Source organism: Artibeus jamaicensis, unplaced genomic scaffold, assembly GCF_021234435.1.
Source record: "Artibeus jamaicensis isolate MK-2021 breed Jamaican fruit bat unplaced genomic scaffold, CSHL_Jam_final contig_426, whole genome shotgun sequence".
Classification (NCBI taxonomy): domain Eukaryota; kingdom Metazoa; phylum Chordata; class Mammalia; order Chiroptera; family Phyllostomidae; genus Artibeus; species Artibeus jamaicensis.
In genome coordinates, this window is record NW_026521826.1 from 596,985 (window position 1) to 623,074 (window position 26,090).

General features: G+C 40.6%; 1 protein-coding gene across 1 annotated transcript in view; it reads left to right on the plus strand.

The window, feature by feature from the left end:
• The window catches only part of CUBN (cubilin), a 263,178-nt gene that overhangs the window by 114,149 nt on the left and 122,939 nt on the right, over positions 1 to 26,090 (plus strand). The window contains exons 30-31 of the mRNA XM_053665793.1: positions 7,848 to 8,022; positions 9,497 to 9,666. Of these exons, the coding sequence (XP_053521768.1) occupies positions 7,848 to 8,022; positions 9,497 to 9,666 (345 nt within the window). The remainder of the gene's footprint in view (positions 1 to 7,847; positions 8,023 to 9,496; positions 9,667 to 26,090) is intronic.

The window sequence follows — 26,090 nt, forward strand, 5'->3', positions numbered from 1 at the left end:
TATAATAAATTTGCATTAGTGACAATTGTTGATGTAAGAAGTGTTCATACCCGGAGAGAATTTTTATGAGTTTATTTGAGTCAAAATGTGGACAATTGCTAGGAAGCAAAATCTCAACTGGGGAAGGGCAGTTTTGCAGCTTGTTCTATACATTAGAGTTAAAGGAGGAGACGTAAGGAAGGTTGCATGAAACCCCCTGGTGCTGGATTAAAGGGGTGGGAGAAAATAAAGAGGGAAATCTCTGGAATTGAGTAAAGAGTAAAACAGAGAGCCACATACCTCTTTTACATCGGGGAGTATAGGATAGTCAATAATTAGCGTTTACAGCACACAGAGATGGTATTTAAGAAACGAGGGAACAACGAAGCCTTCTTCAGTCTGGTGCTCTGGTGTGATGGGCTGCCCTGGGGGGTTGGAAAAGGGGATCACTCTGACATTCCAAAGGTATGTTATCTTAGATGCAAAAAGACAATAGACAGGGCTCACAGCAAAAACTGACCTTTGTTTAAAAAGCTCTAGGCCTTCTTTTTTATGGCAGAGTAGTATTCCATTATATAAATGTCCCACAGTTGTTTTATGCGCTCATCTACTGATGGACACTTGGGCTGCTTCATTTTACCCTTTGTCACCGTATGGATGGACCTAGAGAACATTATGCTGAATGAAATAAGCCAGTCAGAGAAAGACAAATACCATATGATTTCACTCATATGTGGAATCTAATGAACAAATTGAACTAACAAGGAAAGTGGGGACAGACTCACAGGTGGAGAGCAGGCTGACAACTAGTGGGAGAAGGACTGATTGAGCAAAAAGGGGTGGAGAGACCGAGTAAAAATGAAAAAGGACTCAGGGACAACAGTGTGGTGATTGTGGAGGAGAGGGAGTTATATGGGGAATACATGGTAATAGAAAAAATGCACTGAAAAATTACTAATAAAAAATTAAAAAGCTACAGACCCAAGACATGACTGCTGGCCATGACCTGTTTTTACTTAGTAATTTTTATGTTCAGACCATCCTAGGGGGTTACTTTTGGTCTCGGGCCTTGCAGGGTCACCATGTAGGCCTCCCCTGAGCTCGTCAGGGTTAGTACGAGGCCCTTTTCCGTCTACACAACAAAATGACTTTTTCTATCCCTCCTACCACAGATGCTGATAATGTGTTAGCAAGAGGTTTCAAAATTTGTTACCCCTGCTATCTGTGTGGCCAAGAAACATTGACCCATCTGTTCTTAGCATGCACATCCATTACCCTTTCCTGTTCTGAGCAGAGCCCAGTAGGACCTCACTGTCACCAGGTATTGGGCGTTTTGAGTTTCACCAAGTTAAAGGAGTCAGTATTTTTCTCTCTCAAAAATCTGTGTCCAGCAAGTGGCCAGTTGCTTTAATCAACAGCCGTTTGGTTACTCATGACCCTGGAATGCTGACTTGATTGTAACAATAAATGGAGCTAACAGAGCAGAAAGAAATGTTCAAAACAGATTAAAACCATAGCCTTTGAAATGTTCTATATTCTAAGAATTTGCTAAAAAACACATTTTTAAAGCTCTAATCATCAGACCAATTCCTTTTCCCCTAAAGTTTAGTCATATGCTTTAGTCAAAATGAACCACACCCTGAAATTCTTTCCAACTTTTTCCTCTTTTAAAGAGTCATGTGCTAACTGTCAGTTTTATTTGTGGAGGACAAAAGTGCCATTTTATTGTTTGGTCGTGGAAACTCTCTGGCTGATTTTTCTTCAGTCTCCGAGAAAGGAGCTTGAACTGGCATAAGGCAGCAAAGGAAATCCACTCCTTGCAATAAACCTAGACAATTGCTCGGTGTGGACAGTTAGCTCCCCCTGGTCTCTCCGTGATGGTCTTTTGTGAGCCTAGCCCAGTAAGAAGGGAAGTGCAAGTGATGGTGCTTATTCTTCTGGGGCTTCTAGGCCCAGCTGACTCATACCCGCTATGTTTGTATTCTCAAGGGGACCCACGAGCAGGGAAAACAAGGACGATTTTGCCAACGTGCAAGTTTTTTTGTTAGAACTAGACCCTTTTGCCCAATGTTCCCTCCAAATGTGTGCTGCTTATTGGGCGTCGATGATTAGGAGGACATACTGGCAGTTTCTCACTCTGAGGATTGTGCTGGGCGAGGGGGTAGGGGAATCTTCAAAATGGGAAAGGACACCCTAAACAAGAAGTACTGTTGTTTCTCGCATTTGCATATGTGTACGTGTAAAGGGCCACACAGGGCTCTTCCTGAAGTCCTGCTTTGGATGGGACTGAGGGGACCACACAAACAGCTCCTCCTGGTGAAAATAAGCATGAAGCTGTCAGCCTGCTGCATTCCTTTGCAATTACAGTGCTTGCGCTCAGCCCTCTGTGGAACAGCAGTTTCATTCATTTTGGCCTTGCCTGCATGGCTGGGGGAACTAATCAGACAAAGAAATCATTATAGATTCAAGTCACATACTTCCCCAAACTAGGCTTGTTGTTCCCACTCTCTCCACAGAGAACACTTGAGTGTTTCCCCTATCAGTCAGTCAAAGCATCCCTGAGGCTGGGGGCCCAAGGAATAAGGGTGGGAGGTAAATGGATTGGAAAGCAGCACAGATCACACAGGTGGGTGGGTGCCGCACACAAGTCTCACTGAGCCTGGTTTTCCTGGTGCTGAACCTGAGTACAGAATTTTGAGCATACATATGGGGCAGAGGGCCTGAAAACTGTCACTGAAAATGGTCTTTCTTCCACAAATTTAAGTTTGGCAAGGCCTGAAGGTAGGGGCTCAATATCTTTTTTAAAAAAATGAATTTAATTAATTTTTAAAGTTCAAAATGCTGGATAGAGTAATCTTGGATGTAGGTCTTTGGATTTCATGACTTGGAATACTTCTTTCCAGCCCCTTCTTGCCTGTAAGGTCTCTTTTGAGAAATCCACTGACAGTCTGATGGGAACTCCTCTGTAGGTGACTGTCCCCTTATCTCTTGCTGCTTCTAGGATTCTCTCTTTCATTTTAGTCTTGGCTAATATAATGATGATATGCCTTGGTGTGTTCCTTCTTGAGTGCAACTTCTTTGGGACTCTCCGAGCTTCCTGGATTTCCTGGAAGTCTATTTCCTTTGCCAGATTGGGGAAATTCTCCTTTATTATTTGTTCAAATAAGTGTTCCACTTGTGGCTGTTCCTCTTCCCCTTCTGGTACCCCTATAATTCGGATGTTGGTACATTTAAAGATGTCCTGGAGGTTCCTAAGCCTCTCCTCATTTTTTTGAATTCTTGTTTCTTCATTGTTTTCTGTTTGGTCATTTTTTTCCTCTTTCTGGTCCACTCCTTTGATTTGAGTCCCAGTTTCCTTTCCATTACCATTGGTTTCCTGTGCATTTCCATTCATTTCAATTAGTTTAGCCTTCATATGGTCCTCTAATTTGTGACTATAATTAACCAGTTCTGTGAGCATCCTGATCACCACTGTTTTGAACTGTGTATCTGAAAGTTTGGCTATTTCTTTATCACTTAGATTTATTGGCTCTGGGGCTCTGAGTTGTTCTTGAGCCATGTTTTGATCTATCCAGCAAAGCTTTCATTTAGAATGGAAGAGCAGATAAAGTGCTTCTCAGATAAGATCAAATTCAAGGAGTTCATCATCACCAAGCCCTTATTATATGAAATGTTAAAAGGACTTACCTAAGAAAAAGAAGATAAAAAAGATGAACAGTGAAAGGACAGCAAACTCACAGTTACTAAGAACCACACCTAAAACAAAAGCAAACTAAGAGGACAGCTAGATCAGGAGCAGAACCATAGAAATGGAAATCACATGGAGGGTTAGCAACAGGGGAGTGGGAGAAGGAGAAGGGGGGAGAAGGTACAGAGAATAAGTAGCATAGATGGTAGGTAGAAAATAGATGGGGGGAGGGCAAGAATAGTAGGGGAAATATAGAATTTAAAGCACTTGAGACACGTGGTCATAAACTAAAGGGGGGATGGTGGGGGAGGGGTGTGCAGAGTGGAGGGGAATGAAGGGGGAATAGAACTGTAATGGCATAATCAATAAAATGTATTTTAAAAAATGATTTTAAAAAGTTCAAAATGCTACAATTTATTTCTTTAGGCAAACATATCAACGTACAAATATGATAAATATAAAAAATCATACAGTGAATTCAGAAACAGCCTGATTCTGAATTCCATCAGTTTTCTTGCAAGATGTCATCTTACCCATCTCTCTGAAATGAAGGGAAACTGCCTTATTTTCTCCTTTGTTCGTCAAAATCCAGAGCATCCTGTTTGGTGGTTTTTTACCTAGTTTCATATATTTGCCACCTTTTTATTTTATTCAATCCTTTTCCTTATTTTTTGATAGCAATGTATTTATTGCTTTTTTATTATTTATATTTTCAATCTTGTTTTTTCTTCTTCTTAAAGAAGACCCTTTAACATCTCATGTAATACTGGGTTGGTGATGATGAACTCATTTAGCTTTTTCCTGTTTGGAAAACTCTTTATATGTCTTTTGAGTCTGAATGTTAGCTTTGCTGGGTAGAGTAATCTTGGCTCTACATAGGTTGTTGCTTTTCATGACTTTGACTATTTCTTGCTAATCCCTATGCCCTGTAAAGTTCCTGTTAAGAAATCTGCTGATGGTCTTATGGGAGCTCCCTTGTAGTTAACTGCTTTTCTATTATGGCTTTTCAGATCCTCCTTTGTCTTTAAACTTTTGCATTTTAATTATGATATTTCTTAGTGTGGACCTCTTTGGGTTCATCTTGTTGGGGACTTTCTGTACTTCCTGGACTTGTGTGTATTTTTTCTTCTCCAGGTTAAGGAATTTTCCTATCATTAATTTTTCAAATAGGCTTTCAATGTCTTGTTCTTTCTCTTCTCTTTTTGGCACCTTCATGATGTGAATGTTGGTACTTGAAGTTGTCCCAGAGGCTCCTTATACTATCCTCATTTTTAAAAAATATTTTATTTATTTATCTTTAAAGGGGAAGGGAAGGATAGAGGGAGAGAAACATCAATGTATGGTTGCCTTTTGTGCATCCCCTGCTGGGAACTGGCCTGCAACCCAGGCATGTGCCCTGACTGGGAATCAAACCACAATCCTTTGGTTCGCAGGCCTGTGCTCAATCTACTGAGCTACACTAGCTAGGGCTATCCTCATTTTTTTAAATTATTTTTTATTTTTTGCTCTTCTGACTGGGTGTTTTTTGCTTCCTTATATTCCAAATCACTGATTTGATTCTTGGCTTCATCTTCTCTATTGTTGACTCCCTGTAAATTATTCTTCATTTCAGTTACTTTCTCCTTCATTTCTGACTGGTTCTTTTTTATGGTTTCTGTGTCCTCTTTATGCTGTTGAAGTTCTCACTAAGTTTCTTGAGCATCCTGATAACCATTGTTTTGAACTCTCTGTGTGTTAGTTTGAGTGCCTCCATTTCATTTAGTTCTTTTTCTTGTTCTTTTACTTGGGACCTGTTTCTCTGTCTCCTCATTTTGGTTTCTTCCCTGTGTTGGTTTCTATGTATTAGGTAGAGCTGCCATGTCTCCCACGCTTGGTGGTGTGGCCTAATGTAGTAGTTGTCCTGTAGGGTCCGGCGGCACAGCCATCCCTATCACCCAGGATGGGCACTCCAAGTGTGTCCACTTGTGTGGGTTGTATATACCCTCATGTCGTAGTTGAGCCTTGATTGCCGTTGGCACGTTAATGGGAGGGATTTGCCCCCAAGCCAACAGACTACAAGGACTAGCTAGGCCACTGTGAGAGTCAGCTGTGCAGGGGCCCACCCCACAGAGCAGAACTTACTTCAGCAGGGCTCTGGTGCTTGCTGAGTCCATCCTTTGGTGTGTTGTTTGTGGAGGTGGTTGGGTGGTGCTTTGCAATGGTCTAAAGCTCTGGGGCCTCTCATACATGGCAAGAGCAGTCACTGCCTGTGCTCTGCCCAGAGCCTCCCAGCATGAGCTACACAGTGATCTTCAGATGGCTGCTACTTGTGCTAGGCTTGGAGGTGTTCGGGACAAGCCAAGCTGCAAACCAAGCCTGGCTACTGCTAGTGCCAGGCCTGGGGCCACTTAGGGTGAGGTATGGGGCATACCGAGGCCAGATGCTGCTTGTCTGAGAGATTTTAGGAAAGTTTGAAGCCTGAGCCAAGGCAGGCTACTGAAAGCTGTTTGAATGGGCCTGCAAGTTGGTAGGGCAGTGTCTCTGGGAATCACCAGGGTGAAGCTAAGAGCCTTAGCCAGGTTGATGGAGACTGCCTGCTGGCTCAGAAAAGGAACAATGGCCTCCGCCAGCACTTCTGTTAGGGAGAAATATGCCCTTCCAGCTCTTGCCCTGGTGACACACAATTCTGTTCTTCCCTGTATGTCCCCAGTGCCTTTCAAGTTGCTGCCTTAGCACTAGAACTCAGAAGGAGTAAGTCCAAATAAGTTCATGTGTCAAGCCTTTAAGCGGAATATCTGGGACTCCAGCTACCGTTTGTCTTACTCAGTCACAATCCCTACTGGTTTTTATAAGCAGAAGTTGTAGGGTCTTCTCTTCTCAACACTGGAACCTGAGCTGGGGAACCTGATGTGGGGCTGGGACCCACCACTCCTCAAGGAAAACCTCCACAGCCAAGATATCCCTCCTGGTTTCCATCTGCCACATGTGGGTGTTGGATCAGTTTGTTCTGTGTCTCTGTTTCTCCTAACCATCCCGATATTTCTTCTTGTTTTACACCCTCAGTTATAAAATTTCTGTTCAGCTAGATTTCAAGCAGTTCTGAATGATGGCTGTTCCTTAGTTTAGTTGCAATGTTGATGTGGGTGTGGAAAAATGTGAATACTGCACTTATTAATACCTCCATTGCCATCTTCACTGGAAGCCTAATTTTACTCTTCAATATCTTCTGTTTGATTGTTATCTTCCCCACATTCCTCACCACCCATCCTTCCAACACATACATTGGGTAAGCAGGCCCATTGGTGACTGACCAACCCATGTATGAGGTGTGCTGGAGGCCTGGCCTGGGCTGAGCTAGACGTGCTTTCAAGATGCTGGATGTGAGACCAAGGGGACACTTGGAGGAATATGTCACTGGGGTGTCAGATTCAGGTTAGATAGACAGTTACAAATGGGAGGAGCCTAGGTCTGAGGAAAACTGAGATGGTTCTAAGGGGAACCACCCAGATACGGAGGCAGAGTGTATAGGGCAGTTTTGGAGTAGAAGTTGGATGCTTTTAGTCATGTTCCTGCGAGTGGGCATGCTGGGAGTAGGAACAGAGCAGCATTCCTTTCTTGAAGGTGCGACAGAACTCTTTGATGGAAATTACATTTTCAGTCCCTCTGAAGAAGCAAAAATATTCATTGCATGCCTAATCTTATAATATATTCAGATTTTAAGGTGGGAAATCCTAAGAATGTAGCTGGAGGATAAATAGCTTTCAATGAACCTGATGTTCACAAACAAAATGGCTTTATACTAACCCTATTCTAATGTGCCTCAAGAAGTAGAAAACCAGACTTGAGGCTGCAGCATCTGCAATGCTGAAGAAAGCGGGAAGTCCAGGGAAGGCTTGAAAAAGAGGAAGAGGGGAGACAGGGAAGGTTCTGGAATTATCCTTTCAGGTCCTCTCTACAGTTCTGGCTGATAAAACAAGCAGGAATTTTGTGGGTGGTTAAACTTGTGTGTTCCTGGGGCAGAGGGAGTGCCTTTGAAAATTCAGCTGAAGTTTACAGTTCATCCCCACCCAGCAGGCTGGGATTCCAGCTTCTAATGATAATAAAGCCTAAGAACTGGTGGTAAAAGTGAATCAGGGGAGGGCTGTGATTGCTTAAATATATCTCTTACCTTAAGTCCTTTTTTTCCTACATCACCTCCTAGATCTACGGAGGCCCTGATTTCCAGTCTCCCAGAATAGCCCAGCTATGTTCCCGGAGGTCACCTGAGAACCCCATGCAGGTCTCCAGCACAGGAAACGAGCTAGCAATCCGATTTAAGACTGACAGCTCGATAGGAGGGAGAGGCTTCAGTGTCTCATGGCAAGCAGTCCCAGGAGGTGAGTGAACCAAAGAGAAATCTAAAGGTACTGAAGCTGAGCTCTGGTTAACTTTCATGAAATGAGTAGAGTGGACAGAGGTATGGAGGCTACATCCTGACAACTTTGCAACTTCCCAAAGGGCAAATACCACTTTGGCATATACTCTTCCCTAAAACATGGGATGGAGTTTAACTTCTGAAGAGTCACAGTGTGTGTAAAAACAAGGAACATATGTGAATCCATGGTGAGAACAGGAGTGGGGGGGATTGGTCAGATTCACTTCCTCTGTAAGGACTTGTGCTGCCTGTTCACCAGCCTCCAAGAGCGGCATCAGCAAAGTGGTAAATTACTTCATGCCACAGTGTCGACCTTTGGATGTGGGCAAATGCCAAAGCTGTAAATGTTAAATTAGTGAAATCCATGGAATTACCAGGTGTTGGATAGTGACATTCTGCCTAAGAATTTAGTCATTCTGAATAAATTACCTATTGCACATAGTTTAAATTTAAAAAATTAATACACAAAATATTTTAGCAAATGTTACCCCACCCAATGACTCATAATAGCTAAATTTATTGAATGCTTACTAGGTGCCAGGAACTTTCCTAACTATTCTATAGGGTTATCTCATTTCATCAGGGTAGTCTTTATGACTACCCTGTGGGGGCCATTCATTTCATATACTCATAATAGTAATGAAGAAGCGAAAGCTTAGAGAAGTTAGTGACTTCTAGAAAATGCCAGAGCAAAATACAGCCTAAAGCTGCTTAATGATCCTACTTTTGCAACTTTAAGGTAACACAATAAGTATATCACATCTTTCCTAGAGTTGATAGCATATGAATTTAATGAGATTTATAAATATGTATTATTTACATTACCTCCAAATGATTTGCAGTTATTAGAAAATAAGACTGAATTTTTCCATTATTGGTTTATCATCATCAATCCAAGAAGTGATGGGTCATAGAGGTAAAAGTTGGTAAGTATTTGATAATGTCATAAGAATAAACAAACTGAATAACTGTACCAGGTCCAGAATATTAAATTTTAAAAGGCAGATATTAAATTATTTAGAAAAAACATATATTACTAAATGAATTAAAATTTTTAGAAGGAGAGGTGTTCTTCTTAAACTTTGCTATATTTTTAGAGAACCATGATGAGGCATTTAATGGCTTTATGAAAACATGATTTTCATAAAATCATTTACACTGATTTCATTTGCACTTTTCAATATTTTTAAATGAATTTAGCATCAGTATTTAAATTATTTAAAGTATTTTCTTAGTTGTCTTTGTTTTGTCAGAATGGCTGAATTAATGATTGGTATTCATATATTCAAAATGTTTAGTGTAGACTACATAAAAGTGGTAGCCAAATAAAGTAGCAGTCAAACAAGGTAGCATATTGTCCTAGCTACCAGGTTAGGGGGTAAAGTTTTATGGAGCAGGGAATTCCTCTCATATTGCATTGGGTTTCCTACCTACAGGTTGTGGTGGAATTTTCCAAGCTCCCAGTGGAGAGATTCATTCTCCAAATTACCCCAGTCCTTATAGAAGTAACACTGACTGTTCCTGGGTCATTCAAGTGGACAGACATCACCGTGTTCTCTTGAACTTCACTGACTCTGACCTTGAACCTCAGGATTCTTGTATTACAGTAAGTAACAGAAATTTCAAGCATTGTGTGGAGTCAAACCTGGGTTAAAAACATTGCCATCTGAGTGTATTTAGCAAATATATTTAGTCATGGGTGTTTTCAACATCAAATCATAGGAAATCTGCCAATTGGCAACTTAAATATGAAGACATTTATTTATTTTTTTCTTGCATACAGGAGGTAGAAAATCTCAGGGTTGCTTAGAAACTCAGCTTCTGATCTATTATTCTTAGTGTATTTATTGACTTTTCATTTTGTGTTTGTTACCTCATGGACAAAAATGGCTGCAGTAGTTCCACACATTTTGTCTGAGTTCAAACCTGGGGAAAGAGAGAAGAAATAGTGTTAGTTGTTTCCATTTTGTATTTTGTTAATCAAGAAAGGAACATTTGCCCTGACTGGTGTGGCTCAGTGGGTCGGGCATCATCCTGCAAACCGAAAGCTCACTTGCTCAATTCCTAGTTGGGGCACATGCCTGGGTTGCAGGCCAGGTCATCAGTTGAAGACATGAAAAAGGTAACTGATTGATGTTTCTACCAAATCAGTGTTTCTCTTGCTCTCTTTCTCCCTTCCTTCTGCTCTCTCTAAAAATAAGTAAATAAAATCTTAAAAAAAAAAGAAAAATTTTCAGAGAAACCCCCTTATATATCATTGTCCAGAATTGGCTGCCATAGATATTAGGAAAGTATATATGGAATGGAGGAATGGACTTATCATAACTCTAAATTGATTTTTTAAGCCTTTGGGAGTTCTCACAGGATTCTACTTTTCTTGATATCAGTATCTCTCTCTGCTGTTTGAACAACTCAGTGTCCGACAGGACAGAATGTACTGGGAGACGGGGTGGCAGGGAAGGAGTATGGCAGCTGATCAGATGACAAAAAGGTTCTGTTACTGCCAAAAACTTCAATACATTCTCACCTGTAATTGATGCTAAATGCTTAATTTACGAGTGAATAAGGTTGTATTCTGAGACTTTCTTTTTGGTTTTAATTTATTTTTTAACTAAATTTTTTCCATCTTTTATTTGTATTTTAGTAATACTTTATTAAAATGCTAACCTGATTTTCCTAGCTAATGGATATTTCTGTTTAAGTTTCCTGACAGATTGTTATGTGAACCCCAACTGGCTAGCTTTCAAATTTAACTCAAGGGACGTCAAAAATTGTTTTCCATTTTTCAAAGTAGTCCAGCCCAGTGGCATAATTTTGAGCATTGTTTTACAACATTAAGTCATTAATGTACTTAGAAGTTCAGGGAATTATGATTATATATTAACCTTCTAAATGAATCTTCAGAATTGAAATTAGCATAGCATTATGCAAACTTAAGGTTTAGGATATCTACTTTATGTAATGGTAACTCAGACCAACACTTCTGACAAAGACAAAAAAATATGGGTGATATTTAAAAACATCTTTCTAAGTGCAACAAAGACCTCACTAATAGTGAGAGATTCTGAGTCAACATCAGAGAGAGATGAAAGCCTGCTTTTGTCCGTGGTACATGTGCTGATCCTGAAGGAGCTGGCAGCACTTCAGAGGGCCTCTCAGGGCAGAAGGAGCAAAGTTTCAGTCCAAGGCCTGCATAGAGGGAGCCCCGGGTAAACACTCCTGAATTCCATGTGAATTGAATGCAAAACAGCCTTTACAGAAACTGCATCTTAGCTTCAAGCCACCTGAGTGGCCCCAAATCTGAAGCCATAGAATAATGAGAGGAACCCTGTACTGCTAATGCATTTAGGTATCAGACATCCAGTCAAAGTCATTTAAACCCTTCTTCAAAGGGAGATAAAAATCATCCTGCACCTCATTTATACTGATAATTTTCCCTATACAATAGCTTTGATACACTATCAAAGATGCTCAAGTATAGAGAAGACAATAGAGCACAAATGAGATAAAACATTATTTATTAACAGACAAGGAAAGCATATACACTGATATGTCAGACACTAACATCACCAGGCACAAGTGGTTAAGTGACTATGGTCACTAAGCTTAGGGAGGTCAAAGTAAAAATTTTAGTGAGGACTACAAACTATAAATAAGTGACATTGCAAGAAAAAAGAGAACTAACGGAAAATTTGTAACTAGATAAATACAAAAAGTAAAATTAAATTCACAGTTTAATTTAGTTAAATTAATTATATTAACTAAATTTAGTAATAAAGTAGAACTTTATTTTTAACATATTAGACAGGTTGGACAGAGGTGAAGATATAAATAGTGAACTGAAAGATAAATGAAAAGAACCTATCTGGCAAAACAAAAATGGATAAGCAGAAGGATAAAAAATATGGAGGAAAGGTTAAGATACACAGAGGACAGACACAAAAGGATATAACATCCATTCAATTGAAATTTCAGAAGGAATAGACAGAAAATAGAGCAGAAGCAATATTTGAAGAGCTAATGATTAAGACTTTGCTAAAACTGATGAAAGACATCATTTTACAGAAACAAGAATTCCAAGAAACCCAAACAACCAAGCAGAATAAAGAGAAGGACATATTATTAAAAAAAATAAAGACAAAGAAAGATTATTACATTCAGCCAGGGGAGTGGGTGAGTGGGAGAACAGATTACCTTTTAGGAGGTGGCAGACTGAATGCTGACTTTTCAATAGTGATAATTGGAAGCCAAAAAAAGAGAATGGGATGGTATTTTCAGTTTGGAGAAAGAAAGTAACTACCAACCAGGAACTCTGTACCTTCCTAAATAGCCTTTTTAAATGAAAGCAAAATAAAGCAGAGAAGCAGAAGAGGGGGCATTCAAGTTTGAATGGGCCATAGAAAAACTAAACTGCCTCATAGTTTTGCCTGTGGTGGGCATTTCTCCATCACTTGTTCTCTCCCTCTGTGCCAGGTAAAGTTTCTTGTCTTTGATAAAGTCCATAAACCATAGAATTCAACATACAATGGTGTGTGAACAAAACAAAGCCTAGGTCAAAGGCACACACAGCATGGATGCATTATTTCCTTCCTGTGGTCATGAGTAGGATTTTCCACCTGCCCGAGATATAAATACACAGTGTGGCTTTTCTATTCACTGCTGCCATATCTCAGCATGCAGCTGGGCCAGACTTCAACTGCAGCAAGAGAGAACAGATTAGAGGAAGTAAAACCTCAAATACGATCTGGTCACAGACATGGGGATAAGAAAATCAACCCAAAGACAGGTGCTGGGAGGAGTCCTGTCTAGCAGATAAGGTAAAATACAAAAAAGTTATAGTCCAAACAAGTTTTCGGAATCAGAGTGCAGTGTGCACTTTGTATACAGTAGTCAGAGTATCCCTGCCCGTGGGCAGATGTGGCATTCAGAAGCTAAGGTCACTAAGCACTTGAGTGACACATTGATGTACAACGTGAACTACACCTGCCATGTGAGACAGCACAGTATGATGGTTAAGGAATCTAGCTCTCTGGTGGGGTGGACCTGGAACTGAGTCTGAGTTTTTGCCATTTTGTAGCTGTGTTGCCTAGAAGAAAGTTAATTATTCCATTTCAGTTTCCTTAACTATGAGGATTATACCAGTTTGTTGTTGGGGTACTTGAGATGATGCAGGTGACCTGCCTGTCATACAGAAAGTTGGCAATTTGTGCTAGCCATAATCCTACTGATGCTGATGAGGAAACTCAGAGGTATGTTCACTTGGCCCTGAAGAGAGGAAGATGGTGTGAGCTGCGAGGAAGGGCAATGGCCTTAGGAGCCCGGACTTCCCACTTGTGATCCCAGGCCCCACGGTCTTCAGTAAAAGAAGAGTCTACCTATGATTGTTTATCATAGCACAGCACCTGGTGTTTAGTGTACTCTGGACTCAGTAAATTGTAATAAGAATCAGGGGAAGGCAAGAATGATTCATTTGAGCCTGGAAGCCAGAGAAGTCTTCACACTGAAGATGGCATTAAAGTGGCAGAATTTCCATGGGGGAAATGTAGTGAGGCCTGGAGAGGAAGCCTTCAGGGAAGAATGAGGGAGATTGAGTATGAACGCGCACAGACATTTGGGAACAGGGAGGGAGAGTGTGTGCCCCGAGTGCAGCTGTGTCGGAGAGCATGTGGAGACCAAGGGTCTATAGAAGACACCTGAGCCGGACAGACTCTTTTACGCTCTGTGAAGAATTTGAAATAATCCTGTGGATAGTATGGGGTTGATGAAAGTTTTTTGTAAACAGAGGAAAATGTACTCAAAGCACTCTTTACAATGATAAGAGACAGTTATTACAACACCATTGGCAGAGGAGGAGAAAAATGTGATAAAGGCTCTTTGGGAAGCTATGGAGAAACCTTGGGCAGTGGCCTCAGGGATGGAGAGAAAGGCCCTGTGGGAAACTCTTAGAGTGGTGTAGTCACCGAGACTTTGAGGGTAACTCCATGGTGGAGGGTGGGCTGTGTGGTAGAGGTAGAGGAGGTAAGACTGTTCTCTCGAAGGATAGGTGAATGGTGATGCCATTAACTAAGTGGGAAAGGGGTAGACTACTGAGGTTGGGAACTTGAGTTTGAAGGTCTCCGCTGTGTCCTTCATATAGTTCAGCACTTGAATTCGGTGCTCTGGAAGGTGTGTGAGCTGGTCATATCCATCTGAGGATAATTTCTGTATAGTTGGCTGGTCATTAAAGCCACAGAAGTAGGTGCGGCCACTTGTGTCTTATAAAGACAAAAGGGCCAAGTAAACTCTTTTGGAAACACCACCATTTTAGGGGCAGATGAAGGAACAGAGGAGAAGGAGACTGAGGAAGGATATGCAGAGAGGTAGATTGAGAACCAGGAGAGAATGGTAGCACAGACCGAAACAGAGCCACCAGATTTGATCTTTGATGACCTTGTAAGGACCAGGATGGTGTACGTCATAGTGGGAGACTTCAGATCACAATGGGTCAGGAGGTGCAGGAGCTTCTCAGCTTTTCCCCAGAATTATAGAAGTGATTGATATAGAGGGAAAATAAGATCAATGGAAAGTTATTTTTCTTATTAATTTTTAAAGGTTTTATTTATTTATCCTTAGAGGGGAAGGGAAGGAGAGAAGGAGAGAAATATCAATGTATGGTTGCCTCTCGTGAGTCCCCTGCTGGGAACTGGCCTGCAACCCAGGCACGTGCTCTGACTGGGAATCAAACCGCGATCATGTGGTTCACAGCCCCGTGCTGAATCCACTGAGCTACGCCAGCCAGGGCTGGAAAGTTATTTTTTTAATGATGAAAACTTAGGCATGTCAAGAAAGCAAGGTGCTGGTGGAAAAAGAACAACTGAATATAAGAGGTAAATGGAATGAGTAACTGGTAAAGGCACGATATCAGGGCAGAGACCTAAAGAAGAGACAGATCGGTCCCATAAATTTCATATTTTGGGAATGGGAAACTGAAACACGCCCATCCATAAGACATTATTGACTTGAAAATCTATTTATATAGAAAATTGAATAAATCATATACAAATTAAACCATTTTTGTTTTGAAAATTTATAAGTCACCCATACCACAAGATAAAGGATGGTGGAAAGGGACTGTTCAGGTAAATCGGGGTAGAAATCTGCTGTGGACGGTTGCCAAGGAGACTCAATCATGGAGATGGCAGGTCCGCAGCAGCTTGGAGCCAGGCAGGCAATGTCCTGGCGAGGCCGGATGCTTGGCTCCGAGTTGCGGTTGGTTGTCCAGGGATTCATGAAGGCAGGCACTGAGGCACCCACCGTCCAGTCTTCAGAGCTAGATGGACACTGGATGTGAAATGCACCTTAAAGTCCAATATCTTACACAATACCTCTGCAGTTCAGTTCATACAAAGCCAATCATTCATTCTGGGGACATGCAAGTTAATTTCATGCTCCTGTTGCTTAGATAGAGTCATTAGCAAAGGGAAAAATGTTTAGCTGCCAATAATGCTGGCAGATAATGTTTGTGTTCATGGAATTTTTAATAGACTTCGATACTACTTAATACCGAGGAAAATTGTGCTTGGAGGAGACCAGCCATCGTGGGTTTTTTAAACTCCTACAACAATTTGGATTGTCAGAAGTAGAAATATTAATTTTAACAGTCACTATGGTTAATAGTCATGAACACATAGATACATAGAATGCTAAAGTTGGAAGAGGAGAGATTAGAGATAGTTTACTGTTACCTCCTTATTTTTAAAATAAGAAAGCTGATGTCCAGATGGGCCAGCATCGACACCAAGTAGAACTTCAGAGCAGGATCCACACTGAAACGCAAGCAAGCCTGAAGTAAGAGTAAGTGTTGTGGTAAAATGTAAAAATTATAGCCTGTGTACAAGGAACTGAATAGCAGAATACAGGACAGCTGGGAAAATAGGGAGAGCGAATAAAATTAGGGTTACTTTGGAACCATTGTGAGTTCTCTTTAAGATGAACCCAATACAAGGACGAGTGAGGATTTCATGTATGTAGTGGATGGTGTTGGTGCTGTGCAGCAGGGCGGTCTGCATTCTGTCCATTCAACCTTCGGTGTCAGCTAAGTGCGGGGCCCTGTAGGCACCAGTGTCTGGGCACGGTGCTGCCACTCACTCTCTTCATGGCCTGGGGACCTTATGTTGCTCACTTATGAAATCGAGTGCCTGGGGGGCCCAGACAGGAAGAGAGAAACTGGTGAGGGGTTCCTGTTTGGAGTTGTGTTTATGGGTAGGAAGAGGAGGGCAAGGTGGGAGTCGAAGGAACAGACACTAAGGGACAGGTGGTGTCAGAAGTGGGTTCATTCCGGAGGTCACCGTCAGACTCATACACACTGAAGCTCTGGTCACCCTGAGGGCCCAAGTCCACTGGGCATCGGGAGGAGAATGACTTCACATTCCACTTGCTATACAGGACAGAGCTCTTCCTGCAGCTGGCCTGGGCCCTAAGTGGAGGCAGGGTAACCTCACAGGCAGCCCCAAGCAGACAATTGGTTTCATGGAACGAAAGGCAACATTTAGCGAGTGGAAGAAAGGAATGAACATTTATAAATGGAACAGTAATACACAACCTCCACCCCTTCCCATGCAACCCACAGCAGCAGTCTTTGTATTTCAAAGACACCCATCTGCACAGTACATGGATTACTAATAGATGTGTGGCTGAATAGAGGAGCACATTTTTTTTTAATTAAATTTTATTTAGTTACTTTTCAAGTACATTTTTTTTTATCTATTTCTCCCATCCCACCCCACCCCCGCCCGGTCTCCCCCCTCCCTCCCATTCCCCCCCCCCCCCCCCCAGTCCTCATCTCTGTGTCTTTCATACTTGTTCCTCAAAATCCCTCCCCCTTTTTCCCCTTAAGTTCCCTTCCCTCTCCCCTCTGGTCGCTGCCCACTTGTTCTCTATTTCAGTGTCTTTGTTTTTATTCTGTTTGCTTGTTTGTTTTATTCTTTAGCTTCCTGTCAAAGGTGAGATCATATGGTATTTGTCCTTCAATGCCTGGCCTATTTCACTCAGCATAATGCTTTCCAGTTCCATCCATGTTGTTGCAAAAGGTAGTAGCTCCTTCTTTCTCTCTGCTGCATAGAATTCCATTGTGTATATGTACCACAATTTTTTGATCCATTCGTTTACTGATGGGCACCTAGGTTGCTTCCAACTCTTGGCTATTGTAAATTGTGCTGCTATGAACATTGTGGTGCATAGGTTCTTTGAAATTGATGTTTTAGGATTCTTGGGGTATAATCCTAGCAGTGGAATTGCTGGGTCAAAAGGCGGGTCAATTTTTATTTTTCTGAGAAAATTCCATACTGTTTTCCATAATGGTTGTACCAGTCTGCAATCCCACCAACAGTGCACTAAGGACCCCTTTTCCCCACACCCTCTCCAACATTTGTCGTTTGTTGCTTTGTCTATTATAGCCATCCTGACTGGTGTAAAGTGGTATCTCATTGTGGTTTTAATTTGCATCTCTCTGATAGCTAACGATATTGAGCATCTCTTCATGTGTCTCTGGATATTCTGTATGAGGAGCACATTTTTGCTGTCTCTGCTCCTGCAGAGACGGGTGGAAAACTGCAGATGACACATTTGGGAATGTGCTGTGTAGAGTTCACTCCCTGGCATAATTACTGATAGACAGTCTCACTCTTTCCAGCCACATGAGAACTTAGATAATATCGCAGAAGTTTGTTCTCTAGAATTACATGCTGTTATAATGAAAAAGAGAGAGAAACTGAGTTTTCTGACTCTTTTAAAATGGTGATGGCATCGTGGAGTGCTAATGACAATCCTGGGCTTGCACTCAAGTTTCAACTAATTCGGTAATGTGTTTGCTCCGTGCCTTTAGAGTGGCCAGTTTAATTAACCTCTGGTGCTCTGCTGCCGAATGACACACACATTCTTGTTGAGGCAGCAGTGGGACCCACTGGCTAGGCCTGAGTCTGTGTGGTCAACACGAAAATGGCTCCATTATGTGTCCTTTCAGGAAAGCTGAGTTTTAAAGTGACCTCTGACTGACAGTTTAATTGCTTAATTAGAGTCTCTCTGCTAAGCCTCAAGTTCTTGTAGCCTCACAAGCTCTTATTGATCTCTGGGAAACGCTGCTTGTAGCTCAGTGGGAGAGTTGGGGAGAAATCAGCTCAGCAGCACCAGGGGGCCCCTGGAGACTCTGACCTCTGATTTCAGCATCCTCTTGCTCAGCTCAATGGAATGTCTGCCTTGTGAGAATCTGTAAGAAACAGATAAAAGCAAGCAGACCACAGTCCAGAGCCAGGCTCCCACTTGGAGAAAATGTACACTAGGGTTCACCAAGCCTCGTACAAAGGAAGGGCACATGATAAGTAACAGTTTTCTTTTCTGAGCTTGTTGTGCTGATCTAGGAGAAAGAAAGCAAAGTGTCTGGTTTAAACTGAAGAAAGCCAGATGCTACCACCCCCACCCCAAAGCTGCAGTGTCTGTTGTTATGAACAATATTTGACAATAAGTTACAGGGTGGAACAGGGTAGTTTCCACATTTTGTTTTATTTTTTTAAGACACTACCCACGATGTGTTTCCTTTTAAAACATCAATCATTTCCAAAACAGAGCAAACAGACACAGGAATAATAGGACTCGGTGCTTCAAAGGCATGGTGGAAACAATTCCTCCTTAAATATTTGGTTTTTCACAAATAAATCCAAGACAGAAATTAATCTCTTCTCCTCCTCCCGCCCCCACTTCTTCTTTCTGTCCTTCACTCTTCATTATGGAAAGTGCAGTTTCCATTTGATACTTGATGGTCTCTTTAAAATGTTTAATCTGTGCCCTGGCTGGGTAGGTCATTTTGTAAAGCATCATCCTGATGTGCTGAGGTTGCAGGTTTGATCCCCTGTCAGGGCACATAGGAAAATTAAACCAATGAATTCTTAAATAAGCAGAATAGCAGATCAATGCATCTCTCTCTCTTCCTCTCTCTAAAATCAATCAATAAAAATAAAATAAAAGCATTATTTTCTATTAAAATAAATAAAATTAATTTGTGACTTAGTTCTCATAGCCTGCTTAGCCATTTTGCATTCCAGTGCCAAATTAGTCACCAAAAGCCATGCCAGTGGTTTATGTCCCCAAAGCAAAGCGTCACGGAACAGAAGCTGCTCTTCTCAGATTTGGACAGGCTTTGTCTCGTTTGGTTTATACTTCAACTCAGAATCTCCTTAAGTGCTTGTTTATTTGTGAATAAAATGAGTTTCTTGGATTTCTTTTACATTAACGTTGGAGTTACTGCTTAGAACAATTGCAGATCATTAGCCTTTATAGTCTCCTGCAAAATTTGAAGACTGATTGCGGTAATATAGGACCAAGGGATGAGATCGCCAATGTCCGTGAGACGTGTGACTATATATTTAAATTGGTATTTAATCTCAGAGGAGCATAGCTGGAAAATATCACTGGCTGTAGAAACCAATGCTTCCCACTTCCCAACCCCGAAGAAAGGCTGCTAGAATGAGTAATATTTTCATCTCCGTCCTCCCATTTATGACTTGAGCAGCTTGGATAACGTCCTGAGATAACACCCCTTGCTATCACTTCGTATTTCCTCTATCTCTGAGCAGTTCAAATTCTGAGATGGGAATTCCATCAGCAGCGACACTACCACATGTAGTGTGTGAAAATATTTTGTGGACCTTCATCCTCAAAATTGACTTTGTACCCTCATAGAAATGATCTTTTCTGAACCCTAAATGTCTTATTCTTCACTGAATTTTTTTTTACCGTGACAAACTTGAAGTCAATCTAAAGCAGTAAACATGTGTTGCCAAAAGGAGTAAAAAGTGAAGTAAAGAGTAAAGACTATTTTGAAAGCCACATTATACCAGGAGCGGGGGGGAAAAAAGAGGCCGTGTTGGACCAGGCAGGTTGTAGTTAGACCAGAAAAGGACAGGAGTGATTTATATCTGAATTCAAGTATAGAACTGAGCATAGAAATTAGAGATATAAATTTTATTTATTCGTGCCGGGTTTATTCATTGGTCCCAGACGCTGTGCCCTTCGTTACAGTCTGCTAAATTAGCCATGCCGGGAATCCCATGCATGTTCAGGGGGATGGAATGCGTGACAGGTGCCAATGACTCTGAAATCCACAGGGGCCCCAAACAAGAATTTCTTAAATGCCACTAAGGGTGCTTTACTGTAGGGCTGGATAAGTGGGAGGGGACTTCCATTCTCTCCTTCCAGAGCTCCCATGATTATCTTCCTAGGAGGCCACAGACATCTCACTCAGCTTCATAGACTCACGGTTAACTCACTATTCTATTCTCAGTGAATGACATTGATTTTATCTTTTCAGCTGGTTTAACGATAAATGATGAGATGTCAGATGGATGGGAGCAGATGGATATTGACCAGCTCTATGCTACTCAGAATGTGACTGTGAGCAAATTAATCATGTTTTCTGCATCACAATCTTACCAATTGAAAAATACAATTGTAAGAATGATTGAATTTTTAAAAGTGTATTTAAAGCATTTATCACAGTGTATGGTACAGATAAGTGGTGGCTGCTACTCCTAATTATTATGTTATTGCAACTACTGCTTCTAGCGCTACTCAAACTATGCAAAAGGTCCTCACCTTTTTAAAAATTGGGAACCTTAGGCGCACAGAACTACAGAACTGGATTCATAATCCTCAGTCCACTGCTAACTGTCATCATTCGTTTAGCAATAGATTCATTTTGTTTTATCTTAAAGTATTTTTAATCTTAAAATATACTTAATATTTTTTCCACACATTCTTCAGTATATCATCTCAGTGAATTTTATTACTTTGTAATTTTATAATTTTGATACCTCCCAGAAGATGTAAAAATGAGTTAAGAGGAAAAAAAGTAATAGTGCAGAAAATGAAAATAGAAGCATATATTTGTATACATATATAATTTGCATGAAAACCTCAGCATTGAAGTATTGTCATACTTTGAGGATTGTAAAATATGCTGTGTATTTTGCTCTCAAGTTAAAATAGTTTTTCTTACTCCAGTTTTGAATAATTTTAACTTGCACATTTAATTGGTTTATTTTCTCCATGAGAAGACAAAAGTTCGTAAAACAAGAAGATAGGCAATTCAGTGGAAAGGTTTTCCCACCACCTACTCTCCGACAATCTGAGGGAATGTATTCCAGTTTCTAGACGTGAAAACACAAACATTACAGAGGAAGCTAACGTCTGTTTCCCCCACTCAGTCATGTGCGTGGGCTGTAAGTTATGACTTGCAGGAAGGTGACCACGAGTCACTCAGTCAGCCAGGGTTTGGGTCACAGAGGAGGGCTGTGGGCTGAAGTGCCCTGCACCACATCCGTGCCGGTCCCTTGCTCTCCACTTCTCAAGTAGAGCATCAGCGATTGCTGGTCTTTATGTAGCTCAGTTTTTTAAAGTATTAGTATGCCTAGCTTTCTTTTTGTATTACATTTTATGTTTTTGAAAGAACAACACACTGCACAGTGGCAATTATTTGGAGACTGAACTGATGAGGGCACAAACTTAGTCAGGGGGGAACTTCATGCTGCTGCAGTGACTTTGGCAAGATGTGATGTGTTCCCACACCAAGACAAGAAGAGGAGGCCCTGCAGGGCAGGTGGTGGGAAGGCATCCAAGAGATACATCAGAGGGTGAATTGACAGAACACAGGATCCACTGGACTTGGGGATAAGGGAGAGATCTAAAATGGCTTAGCAATTGGGTATGTGCTTCTGGCATTTCCTGAGGCAAGAAATGAAAGTAACGAAGGAATTAGGGGAGAAGGAAGGAAATGACTTCAGTTTGAGATGTTTACTTTAAAGATTTATGGGACCATACAAGCCATGCCATTGGATATATGAGCCTAGAGCTTGGAGAGAGGTCTATTGCAGTTGTAGATATTGGCCAATGGACAAATGTCTTGCAGATCTTAAAGCAGAAGCATATCCACGTGACTTGGTACATTCCAGTCAGGCAGCAAAAGGCTAGATTAAGTAACATTAATATCCATCTGGCTTAGATACTGCAGTACTGTTACATGAATTGCAGATTGTCATGTCTGTGTATGTGATCATTTACATGGGTGATTGGCTAAACACTTAAACATTTTAAGTGTATAGGTTATTTAAAATTTGCAAATGCTCATATTACATTTTTAAAATACAGAAAAGAGTAAGAAATTAATGCTACCCATAATTTTGCAATACAGAGACAAGGTATTAAAAGTTTGGCTGATTTCCTACACAAGCACATACATGTAAACACCCACATGCACGTTTATGCACACGCAAACACAGATGGTTTGGGTGATACTGCACATAATGTTGTATTATGCCTTTTAATTTAGCATTATTTAATACATTTTCTCTTAAAAATAATATCTTTGGCTACATAATCAATTATATAAACATACCAGAATTCAGTTAGCCATCAGCTTATTATTTGCCACTTAGATAAACATCTAGGCTTTTTCTTCTGATTATAAAAATGCTATGAAGAGCATATTTATGTGTGAATCTTAGTCTATATTTTCTATTATTTCCTCTATATAAATTCTCTTTCCTTTATTGAAAACTCTATTATGAAATATTTTAAGTACATAGAAGAGTCCAGCTTACATAATGCATGTAAAGTATATAAGAAACAAAGACACTCCACTGTCTGGGCCTGCCTAATATTAATATCTTGTCATTTACATCAAGTTCTTTTTTACCGAAAGAAAGAAATTACTAAAAGGACAGTGAAGCCCTATGTGAGGCCCACACTGACACCATTCCCCTGCCCCATCCCAGAGGGAGCCAGAGAGTTGGGGCTTATGATTCTCATGCCTATTTTGCATTAAAATATAGTTAATATACAATTTTAGTTTCAGGTGTAAAACATAGTTATTTTATGTTTTAGGCCTCATGATACGTTTTAGGCCTTCAGTACAATAAGTCTAGTAACCGTCTGTTGCCATACAAAGTTATTGTGTTACCAACCACATTCCCTGGGCCATGCACTACATCCCCATAGTGTTTATTTTATATCTTTTTTCACCCATTTCTCTACTGTCCTTCCCTCTGGCAACCATCAGCTTGCTCCCTGTATCTGTGACTCTGGTTCTGTCTTGCTTTTCTTTGGGTTCCACATATCAGTGAAATAATAGAGTATTTGTCTTTCTCTCTGACTTATTTCACTTAGCATAGTACCCTCTACATCCATCCATGTTGTCACAAATGGTAAGATTTCACTTTTTAATTTTTTATTTCTGAATAATATTCTATCTATTATTGCCTAATAATATTCACACATGCACACACACACATATATATCACTTATTTATCCATCTATTGATTACCTAGGTTGTTTTGATATCTTGTCTATTGTGAATGATGCTGCAGTGAGCACTGGGGTGCATATATCTTTTCAAATTTGTCTTTTTGTTTTCTTTGGATAATTCCCAGAAGTGGAATTACTGGATCATATGGTAATTCCATATTTATTTTTTTTGAGAAACCTCCATATTATTTTTCATAGTGACTACACTGTTTACAGTCTTACTGCATGTGGGTTTTCCTCCATATTTTTGCCAATGCTTGTTATTTGTTGACTTTTTGATAATAGACATTCTGACAGGTATGAGGTATCTCATTGTAGTTTCAATTTGCATTTCTCTGATGTTTACTAATGTTGAGCATCTTTCCATATGTCTATAAGCCATCTGTATGTCCTCTTAGGAAAGATGTCTATGCAGGTTCTCTGCCCATTTGTTACTCAGATTGTGTTTTGTTTTGTCTTGTTTTTGATGTTGAGTTGGATGAGTCCTTTATACATTTTGGATATTCACCTCTTATTAGATATGTCATTTGCAAGTATCTTCTCTTATTCAGTAGATTGTCTTTTTGCCTATGGCTATTTTTATACTTTTTAAATTATATGTGCACATCCATATATTGTTATTATTATATTATTTTTGTGTGCTTCAAAATTTTATGTAAATAATACCACACAGTACGTATTCTTCCATTTGCTCTTTTCATTCGACAATTTGTTTTTAATAGTTTTTGAAATTGTAATGCATTCAGACTTAATGCATTCTTTTTGCCATCATACAAAATTTCATTTTATGAATATACCATGAGTGATATACCCATTCACTCATGTACCCAATGCACATTAACAGTAATTATGCACTTCTAGTTACTTGAAAATTGCTTCCAATACTCAATATTTTGCTATTGCAATCATCATAACAGTGAATATTCTTGCACATATTTCTGAATGCAATCATGAAAGACCTTCCCTAGGATAGGACCTAGAAGTGAATGTGCTAGCTTTTATATTTACTCTTATGTTGCCAAATTCCAGTAGAAAATGTATGTATGAGAATTCCTATCAAGAAAGAGGAGACGCTTACTGTCAAATTCATAATATATAATCATAAAACTTTTAAGACATTGTCTTATTTGGTCCTACAGTGATGAGGTAGGCAGGAGGGATTATTGATGCCTGGTTTTAAATGATATAACTGATCATCAGAAGCTTAAGAAGTGACTTGGCAAAAACAGATGCTCCAGGTGAATTCAGGACTTCATCTAGGTGACCTGACAACAGAGTGCTCTGAAGTGCTCATAAGATTTCTGTTTCCCAGGTGTTCTGAATCTGTGCTCACAGTGCTGTCCACTGGGCCTTGTTGGTCAGATGGAAAGCATCAGATGGGCTGGACTCTGTAGGTAGCCTGTCAGTAGAAGCTGAGCAGTGTGATTTGAAAGAACACGAGCAATGTGCTTTGAGCTGAGCATGGATGTCCACATCCATTTAGGGTCCACTTTTTGAGTATTTATAAAGCTGTGTTCTGGAGTGAGGCAGGAGTTTTAGGGAGGGTGTTTGGAGAGGAACACAATTTTTTTAAAGAAAATCACTACTCTTCCTGAACCAGACTGGATGGATACCTTGTCATCCACTACCTAACCTGGTACATTAATGGATCTAATAAATTCTTGCATACTTCATGATAGCCATACTTTCCAAAGACCTAAGGGTAAAACAAAGAAAGAAGACCATGGAATTCCCCACTAGGGTAACTGACATTCATGGAGACCTTAGCAAATGGCAGGCACCACATATTACCTGTGACTCCTCACTCTGACCCCCCAAGAGCCAGCTATTGAAAGGAAAGTGAAGGTGTCACACTGTCTCGATAGCCTCCCTTTGCAAACACAATCCAGCCCACTCTGCTCATGTGTGCTCCACAAACAACACCTTAGACCTACAGAGACCTACCAGTCACTAAGTCCCATGAGCAACTTGTGCTTCCTTCATGCAAGTTTGACACAGTTCATCACTTCTGGTGAAGCAAAGGAGACTCAGCAGTCTGGGAAACCTATCACCCCCATCATATTTTAGGAATTCTTGTATGGAGAAGTGAAGAGAAAGGGCAGATGGTCACTCAGATTTCCCTTGATTGCCAGTGTTAAAATTTGAAGTCATCTGTCTCTTGCTTCTTATGGCCATTTCTTCTTTTTCTGCCTTTTATTAAGGGAAAGTTAGAATTTACACCTCTTTTATTTATTTTTCGAAAATGCTACTCTCTTGAGACTCTTTTGTATAGTTGATTTTCATTAAATATTTTAGGTACTGGTAGGTGGTTGTGCAAAAAAACAGCATAGCAGCTGAATGAAAATGTTCTATTAGACTTGTTCCATTGTTAATTTCTTCCTCAATACCACATTTCATCCCCCCATATTAGTTATCTGTTGCTACAGATTATCCCCACAACTTAATAGCTTAAAACAGCAGCATTTATAGTTTCTGTGTCAGGAATCCAAGTGTGGCCCACCTGAGTCTTCCCTAGCCCACTCACAGGGGTTTTGGCAGGATTCAGTTTCCTGCTGGCTGGGGGCCTCCCTCCCTCAGCTCCTTGCGATGCAGGCCTCTTGGAGGGCATCTCATACCACAGAGTTTGCTTCATCCAAGTAAGCAATGGGGGGTGGAAGAGAGAGTGCCAACAGGAGGGAGAGTTTCATAACCTGATCATGG